This window comes from Myxocyprinus asiaticus, chromosome 30 (assembly GCF_019703515.2).
Source record: "Myxocyprinus asiaticus isolate MX2 ecotype Aquarium Trade chromosome 30, UBuf_Myxa_2, whole genome shotgun sequence".
Classification (NCBI taxonomy): Eukaryota; Metazoa; Chordata; class Actinopteri; order Cypriniformes; family Catostomidae; genus Myxocyprinus; species Myxocyprinus asiaticus.
In genome coordinates, this window is record NC_059373.1 from 18,175,819 (window position 1) to 18,185,280 (window position 9,462).

General features: G+C 39.1%; 1 protein-coding gene across 1 annotated transcript in view; it reads right to left on the minus strand.

Moving 5' to 3' along the window:
* Positions 1 to 293: 293 nt before the first annotated feature.
* sdc3 (syndecan 3) overlaps positions 294 to 9,462 on the minus strand; it is a 45,823-nt gene continuing 36,654 nt past the window's right edge. Inside the window, exons 3-5 of the mRNA XM_051664346.1 lie at positions 6,864 to 7,564; positions 5,426 to 5,657; positions 294 to 665 (exon numbers count right to left, since the gene is read on the minus strand). Of these exons, the coding sequence (XP_051520306.1) occupies positions 499 to 665; positions 5,426 to 5,657; positions 6,864 to 7,564 (1,100 nt within the window). The 3' untranslated portion in view covers positions 294 to 498. The remainder of the gene's footprint in view (positions 666 to 5,425; positions 5,658 to 6,863; positions 7,565 to 9,462) is intronic.

Sequence of the window (9,462 nt, forward strand, 5' to 3'; positions counted from 1 at the left end):
CTCCCTACCTCCATAACACCCTTGGTCTTAATTTCCTCTTGCTTATTTTTTCATGCTTTTTAAAAAATGTTTTATTTTGCTTCCATGTTTTCAGTCTGAGAGGAATATTGTGCAGAAACACATTTGAAAAAAATTCAGGTCATAATTTCATAGAACAACGATCCTAAACATATCAATAATAACATGTTCTTAAAAAAGCTTTTTTTTTTTTCTCTGTGTATGTCTAGACTAAACACCCCCCCCCCCCCCACTTATCATTGGCCATGTCCCACCCAAAACCCCACCCACAGCCACTTCCTTCTTTTTTACCATTGATCTTTTTCAGTTTTTTTTTTCTCTTTTTTTGGAAAAGAAAGTTCAGAGTCCGTGGAGTGAGAGGCACTCTCATGGGGAAACCAAAGGTAAAGGGTGAGAGATGAAAAGCAGGAGGGAAGGGGGAAGGGGGTCAGATAAAGAGGGGAGAAGGTTGGAGAGATGGAGGAGACGAGTGTATGGTTGTTAGGCGTAGAATTCCTCCTGCTTGTCCGGTTTCTGGTAGGTGACGGTGGCTTGTTTAGGCTCCTCCAGTGTGTAGCTGCCTTCGTCTTTCTTTTTCATCCGGTAGACGAGTAACATGACGAGGAATGCGGCAAAGAGCGCCCCGACTACACCTCCAACAATCACAGCTGGACAGAGAACGACAGAAACATTGATTACTTAAAATATCTAAAAAAAAAAACAAGCAGATCAACAAGAAGAGAACAATTAGAGACACAGAGACATTTAATCAAGGGAGGGAGAGGTTTAACTCGTCTAAAACTAAAGCTTAACTTCTCTGTGAGCGTATAATGCGAAGTATGCGCTAAAATCAAACTAATTTCACGCTATTGCCTGCCACTCCTACATCTTTACCTATGACCAGGAAGTCTGCAAATACAAAGGCACACAGTCCTCCAATCAGAACAGCTGAGGAGAGAGAAACAGCATATCAGATAACAGGGAGAGAGATAAGAGGGGAGATGGAGACAGAGGCAGCAAAACAAATAGACTAGAAGGTGAATGTGAGCAGGGAAGAAAGACCAAGTGCAGAAGACAGTGTTGTCCACAGAGACAGCTAAAATGAAGTTCAATGGAGGCTACTGCTTTGAGACTGCACGGTTCTCTCAACAGATACTCTAAACAGAATCCTACTACTTGTTTTTTTAAGTAACTAGTGTTCTTTGAAAGAGCTCAAGCTGAATGACTGAAAGTAGTGTAATTCAAAATGAGGTAAACTGGTTATTTTTACATAATTTTAGACAGGCAATGTGACATGTATTAATTTGAAGATGTCACAGACCTGAGTGTAATACTTGTGTAAGGCCTGTTTCACACCACAGATGTAAGCAATGTGAAAGCGGTGCATATTTATTTCGGCACCCATGTTAACGTTACAGCATTCACACTGTCTGCGTAAGCAGCGCAATGCTGCATAGTAGATGAGTGGCTACAAGTAGAGTTTCGCATTGAGCCTATTTTTGCTGCACACAGCGCGCTGAACCAAGGTTGTAATTGGTTTTTAAAAAAAATCGTTTTTAATCTCTATTTCGTTTTAAATTTTTCATCCCAATTTATTTTCGTTTTCATTTTCTTTGTTAGTTTTAGTTTTTAAATATTTTATAGTTTAGTTTTAGATTTTCATTACATTTAGGTTTTAATTTAGTTTTAGTTAAAATTATAGGTGATACATATAGAATGGGGAAAACAGGCATTTGTGCAACGTGGGTCATACAGCTGAAACAGTCATTCCAATAAAGGTTCAAATGTGTCATAATTGAAGTCCCAGACACGGCTAGCACATTTTCTATAGGGTGACCACATTTTGAAAGTCTCAAACAGGGACACCTGGGGGGTTCACGATACGTGTGTGCATCAGTTTTTCACAATTCCTGACATTTAATCATAGAAAACATTCCCTGTTTTAGGTCAGTTAGGATCACTACTTTATTTTAAGAATGTGAAATGTCAGAATAATAGTAGAGAGAATGATTTATTTCAGCCTTTATTTCTTTCATCACATTCCCAGTGGGTCAGACGTTTACATACACTTTGTTAGTATTTGGTAGCACTGCCTTTAAATTATTTAACTTGGGTCAAATGTTTTGGGTAGCCTTCCACAAGCTTCTCACAATAAGTTGCTGGAATTTTGGCCCATTCCTCCAGACAGAACTGGTGTAACTGAGTCAGGTTTATAGGCCTCCTTGCTCGCACACGCTTTTTCAGTTCTGCCCACAAATTTTCTATCAGATCGAGGTCAGGGCTTTGTGATGGCCACTCCAATACCTTGACTTTGTTGTCCTTAGGCCATTTTGCCACAACTTTGGAGGTATGCTTGGGGTCATTGTCCATTTGGAAGACCCATTTGCGAACAAACTTTAACTTCCTGGCTGATGTCTTGAGATGTTGCTTCAAACATAATTTCCCTTCCTAATGATACCATCTATTTTTTGAAGTGCACCAGTCCCTCCTGCAGCAAAGCACCCCCACAACATGATGCTGCCACCCCCATGCTTCACGGTTGGGATGGTGTTCTTCGGCTTGCAAGCCTCTCTCTTTTTCCTCCAAACATAACAATGGTCATTATGGCCAAACAGTTAGATTTTTGTTTCATCAGACCAGAGGACATTTCTCCAAAAAGGAAGATATTTTTCCCCATGTGCACTTGCAAACTGTAGTCTGGTTTTTTTATGGCGGTTTTGGAGCGCTGGCTTCTTCCTTGCTGAGCAGCCTTTCAGGTTATGTCGATATAGGACTCATTTTACTGTGGATATAGATACTTGTCTACCTGTTTCCTCCAGCATCTTCACTAGGTCCTTTGCTGTTGTTCTGGGATTGATTTGCACTTTTCGCTCCAAACTACATTCATCTCTAGGAGACAGAATGCGTCTCCTTCCTGAGCGGTATGATGGCTGCGTGTTCCCATGGTGTTTATACTTGCATACTATTTTTTGTACAGATGAATGTGGTACCTTCAGGCATTTGGAAATTGCTCCCAAGGATGAACCAGATTTGTGGAGGTACACAATTTTTTTTCTTAGGTCTTGGCTGATTTTTTTTGATTTTCCCATGATGTCAAGCAAAGAGGCACTGAGTTTGAAGGTAGGCCTTAACATACATCCACAGGTACACCTCCAATTGACTCCAATTAGCCAATTATCAGAAGCTAAATTAGGCTTGACATAATTTCTGGAATTTTCCAAGCTGCTTAAAGGTACAGTTAACATAGTGTAAGTAAACGTCTGACCCACTGGAATTGTGATATAGTCAATTAAACGTGAAACAATCTGTCTGTAAACAATTGTTGGAAAAATTACTTATGTACTTCACAAACTAGATGTCCTAAACAACTTGCCAAAACTATAGTTTGCTAATATGAAATCTGTGGAGTGGTTAAAAAAAAGTTTTAATGACTTCAACCTAAGTGTATGAAAACTTATGACTTCAACTGTGTGTGTGTGTGTGTGTGTGTGTGTGTGTGTGTGTGTATATATTTTTTTTTAAATTTTTTTTTGTATTAAAATATGTAGCTAAATTCAATATAACATCTTTTAGTATGCAAAATGTTATTTTATTATATATTGTTTTCTACAATTTTAACCACATTTTAGATATTTGTAAAATGTACAAATTCCATATAGCCTACTCTGTCCATATGATGTCATATTGCATGTGTAATAACGATATGACTTGTCAGTGCTTGAAATGTCTTGTCAGCTACACGTTTTTACACAAAATTTGACACATTGGAACTTAAGTTAAAATACAATTCCACATTTTCATTTGTCCTAAAAAAATAGAGCTGTATGAATATGATCTGCAATCTCTTATTTAACACTGTGGCCATGGGAAAGTGAACATTTACAGTGACCGCAAAACATCTGAATTCCATTTTCACATGTTGTGCAAAGAAATAGATTGGCTTGTTTCAGCTTGTTGAACATGCATTTTCATTTGGGCATCTTTAATTTGCATTGGATGATGACAGAGAGCAGCAGAGAGCGCCAAGCACATGAGTCGTTGTCATGGTTACCAGATAGATTCCGAGTGGACTGCTGCAAAACTAGAATGAAAGTATCGTCAAATCATCGCGCAATGCAATAAAATATCTTCCCTTCCCTGCAATCAATACCAGACACGATACCAAGAAGAATGTTGAGGATATTTAATTTCAAAGAAAAAAAAAATCAGTGAGCCTAACAGCTGAAACCGGGACATTATTCAATTTTTTAGAGAAATGACAGGACACCGGGACACACCTTGTAAATCCGGAACTGACTGCTGGTCACCCTAGTTTTCTACCTGCTTTGCTTCTCTCCATGATGTACTGTAGTGATTCCCTCTCACTCTGTCTTTGCTAATATAATGAGGGCAATAGGGCATCTGCTCGTGCAATCGCCGCTTAGTGGCATCTTCATGTTAAGGTGATAGCGGATTTAAAGTTTTAAAAACATATTGCAACAAAAATGAAAACTAAATATTTTTTACGATTATTTTTATTTTATTTGAGTTTTTTCAGAGCCATGAAAATGTATTTTACCTTAGTTTCAGTTTTTCCAATTATATAGTTTTTTTAAATTTAGTTTTAGTTTACGATAATAACCTAACACTTTAAAAATGCACTAGAAACTCAGGATGTGAAATTAGCATCCGCCACCTGTCAAATGCAGGCATGTAATGCGCAGTGGCTGGTAATTTTGCTGACACATGACAAGAAATGGTTATTATATTTTGAAGAACAGGCGAAAGAATGTGCATGTAAAGAGTTACCATCTCAGGAGGTGCTCTGAGTTTAGTTCACTTTATTTCCACAGAGCAGTTTGCGCTTGACATGCATTGTGAATGCAACTCTTTAGGTTCACTCGTATATATACACATATATATTATTAGAAAAATCTAAGTGGCTGGTGGGCAAAATGTTTTACTTTCGTACCCTGAAAAACTAATTAACAAAACAATCTGCAATATAGGATGTTTTGAGTTACTCACCCAATTACTGAAAAAAGACACCTGACTGGCTTGATGCATGTTACACATGCAGTGACAGGCACGCAAACTGCACTTTATATTTAGGATCCAGACAAATAAGCAGTTTATAGCTAAACTTTGCTGTTTGCATTCTGTTCTGTGTAGATTAATTACAATATTGATGTAAACAGAACTTTGTAATAATGTTTGTAGTGTTCTCAATTAAGTGCAGTCTATTAGGTTTACATCATATCTAATCATACAACCGAGTAAGAAACACAAAGGCAGACACAAGACAAACAGACACACAGGTCCACAAACTGACACAGACAAGTCAACACAAACAGAAGGTCCACAGACCGACTCAGATGAGAAAAAACATTGGAGAGACTGAAATGGGTTATGGATGGGAATGAGTTTTGAAATGTGTCAGGGGCCTTACCTATCAAAACCTCCTTCCTTTCCAGGATGTTCTTCTGTGGAAGCTGAGCGGCTGAACTTCCAGCTGCATCTAACGTGTTGCCAGTCAAATCTGGTTCTGCTGCCATGCCAGGTGCCCCTTTGCCTCGCCCAACCTCGTTGCCTTGGCGACCATCATCCTCACGGATTTCAAAATCACCACTTGGGACTGCTCCTGCAACTTCATTATTTACAGTCTCGGCTGGTGTTTGTGTCTAAATGAGGAAGAAAAAACAAAACGATGACCTTTCACAATTGCAAAATAGATTATGTGCAACAAAACATTTCCAGGCAGAGCAGCAAAAAAACGCTGACTGACTTTTCTGAAGAAGCTCTTAATTTTAACATATTATAATATACCTGGTTTGTGGCTAAATCTCAAGTAAAACTAAAAAAGTTTAAATCTTCTGATTAAAGTGTGATTCTGGTGCATTATGCACATAGGTAGTTGACAAATAAAATGGAAAATTTTTTCCAACATCAAAGATTTTAGGTTAACGTAATAGATCATTGAAAATGAAAATTCTGTCACAATTCACTTACCCTCATGTTGCTCCAAACCTGTATGACTTTCTTTCTTCCAGGTGAAAAAAAAGGTGATTTTTTTTTTTTTTTTGGCAGAATGAGCCACAGTCACCATTCACTTTCGTTGTATAGAAAGAAGACACAATGCAAGTGAATGGTGATAGACTTACATACTGCCTAAAATCACATTTTTAGATTGATGGACGAAAGTAAAATGTGTCTGGAATAATATGAGGGCGAGTGAATGATGACAGAACTTTAATTTTTTTATTAAACTGTCTGTTTAAACTGTATAGCTTGGCAGAAATTTCCCTACAACGTTGCAATAGTGGCAAGTTTGGTTGCAAATTTGTGGCAAAGTTTGTCAGAAGTTGGCCACAGGGCTTTACCGAAACACTATATTTTTGTAAGGATATAAATATTTTACAGAAAGTTTACATTTCATGTGCTGTAAAGGTTCACCATTACTTTTAAGTTTTCACCATTTTTAATCACCTTTTAGCTTTTTTGCAGTTCACTTAAATAGTCATGTAGTCAAATGTAAACAAGTATAAATACTCGATGTATCCTATAATTTAATATTATGTTATAAAACTGCATGAATAATCATTATACAAGAAAAAGAAAAATGTTGTTTAAAGTAGTTGTACATAAAGTATAGCATCTCACACTGCATTACACTGCTCTCACTGCTTTTCTCACATATCAGTATTGTAAATGTGTATGTGTACTGTACAAGTAAGACAATACACATTCACTCTGTATGATCCCGATAGGAATGAGCGCACACTTATGGAACGGAAGTATCTGTGTCAATTGCAATAACCTAATAGTAATTCTACCATTTGTAGATCCCTGCATATTACATTACTGCTATTCTTGGAGTAGTATCTAACCTGTACTGTGGAGATCATCACCGAAGGAGTGCTGCTCTCAGTTGGGATGGGGGTGGTCTGTGGTATCCATGGTCGTACAGGGGCAATACTAGGAGTGGTCGAGGCAGTACGTGGTCTGGTTGGCTTGGCAGTAGTGGAGGCAACGGTGGTGGGTAGAACTTCGGTGGTTGTAATTTCATCTGTTGTGGTCTCTGTGGTGCTGGTTGGCTCCAACGTGGTAATTTCTGTAGTAATGAACAGATCCTCTTCTTCTGTGGTGCCTAGTTCCTCCAAGTCCACTGTTGTTTCACCCAGAGTTGGAGAAGAATCCATGGCCACCACGGGAACGTCAGTAAGTCGAGGTGCGTTGGTAGCCTTCGACCTCTCTTGTTCCTTTTCTCTTTCCTTCACTGTATCTGCTTCCCATTTCCTTTCCTTCTCGGATTCTCTTTCTCGCTCTCTATCATGTTCTTTTGGCCTCTTCATTTCCTCTTCAGACTCCTCCCATGTTTTCTCCATCTCAATCTCTAGTTTGCTTTCTCTGTCCACCTCTTGGCCCAAACCGCTCTCTCGTTCTACCTCGGGTGGAGGTGGGCTACTGGGCTCTGCAGCTGGGGAGGCAGAGGGGGCGGGGCCAGTGGCCTGCGTAGTGGAAAGTGGGAGGGACTCCTCTGTATTGATGGACACACCTGCTTCAGTTGGCCTAACATCCATATCTGGAACTGGAAACAAGAAAACACAATGAGACAGGGATGAAGGAGATCAATATCTGCAGCCATTTTAGACTTTGTTAATGTGACATCTTATACCTAACACAAGCACCTGCAAGGCTTCAAAGCAACCTTTAGATTGGTCAGCCCAGGAATGTGAGCAGCCCCATGGCCAACACATGAATAAAATATCAATAACCTTGGTAGGAAATACACAAGCACACAAAAGGCACAAAGCAAACAGTGTTGCAGTACACAAACTCGTCTAATTAAGCACACACAGATACAAGGATGTTTCTTCAACTATGGGCACTTTTATGTGGCAAGTGTTTATTTTTATGACAACGACACTTCTGTCTTTTTGTTATATGAAGATCACATTAAAACTGTCTTGAAAGCATTTTTAAAATATTTTGCTACTTTTCAAACGCCTTTTATGTATGGGCCTAGATTTGATTGTTTTTTTTATTATCTTTTGCCCATTACTTTTAATTTTAAAACATGAAAATTCTAGGGGGGCCTGGGTAGCTCAGTGGTAAAAGACGCTGGCTACCACCCCTGGAGTTTACTAGTTCGAATCCCAGAGCGTGCCGATTGCTAGGGAGGGTAGAGTCACATGGGGTAACCTCCTCTTGGTCGCTATAATGTGGTTCGTTGTCGGTGGGGCGCGTGGTGAGTTGAGCGCGGATGCCGCGGTGGATGGCACGAAGCCTCCACACGCGCTATGTCTCCGTGGCAACGCACTCAACAAGCCACGTGATAAGATGCACGGGTTGATGGTCTCAGACACGGAGGCAACTGGGATACATCCTCCGCCACCCGGATTGAGGCAAATCACTATGTGACTACGAGGACTTAGAGCGCACTGGGAATTGGGCATTCCAAATTGGGTGAATAAAAAAATAAAAAATGTTTTAAAAACACAACATGAAAATTCCTCCTAAAAATATTATAGCTTTTAAACAAGTGAAATCATTAACCATTTCAATATTTATTGTGTGAAAATTATGTATACAATGTTTTACACAAATTACGACCTCATTTGGGGGCAGTGGTAGCTCAGCAGTTAAAGGCTCTGGGTTACTGACCAGAAGGTTGGGGGTTTCAAGCCCCAACACCACCAAGATGACACTGTTGGGCCCTTGAGCAAGGCCCTTGACCCTATCTGCTCCAGGGGCGCCGTATCATGGCAGACCCTGCACCCTGACCCCAGCTTAGCTGGGATATGTGAAAACAAAGAAATTTCACTGTATATATGAAAATTTATAATGTGTGACAATAAAGGCTTTCTTTTTAATAAAGGATTTCCATCACAACTAACCATTTTGCTACTAATAACATATTATAATTTTTTTTATGTACTTGGTTACAAAGAGGACAAAAGTGTCCGTAAAGAGTATGCTTGAGATTAAATATGAGACGTGTGAAGAAAAATAAAAATAAAAGTTAAATATCACTTGTGAACAGATTATTTTAGTGCTAGCTATGAAGTAAGGCAAAGGAGTAAGGACTTGCTGTATGTTCCAGAAATGTAATTTCTATCACAGAATGTTTTCAAACACATTACACTTCGAGATGTGGTGAAAATGTTCGTAACATTTCAGAAAGTTCTTGTTATGCATGTTTACACATTTTTGGACATTGTTAGAAGACAAATTAATGGTGAAAGTGTGGAAAGGGTGTTTTAAGAGAGTTTATGTGCCCAAAAGGACCAAAAGTGCCCATATTTGAGGAAACACACACACACACACACACACACACACACACAAAATTACACACAAAAGTGGAGATTGGCTGTCCTCACCCAGATTCCTGCTGATTAAGTGATCTTATTTACAATAATCTGATTACTGAGGATCAGATGATCACTAAGACAGACACACACAGTAAAATACATCCCTTTATCTTGT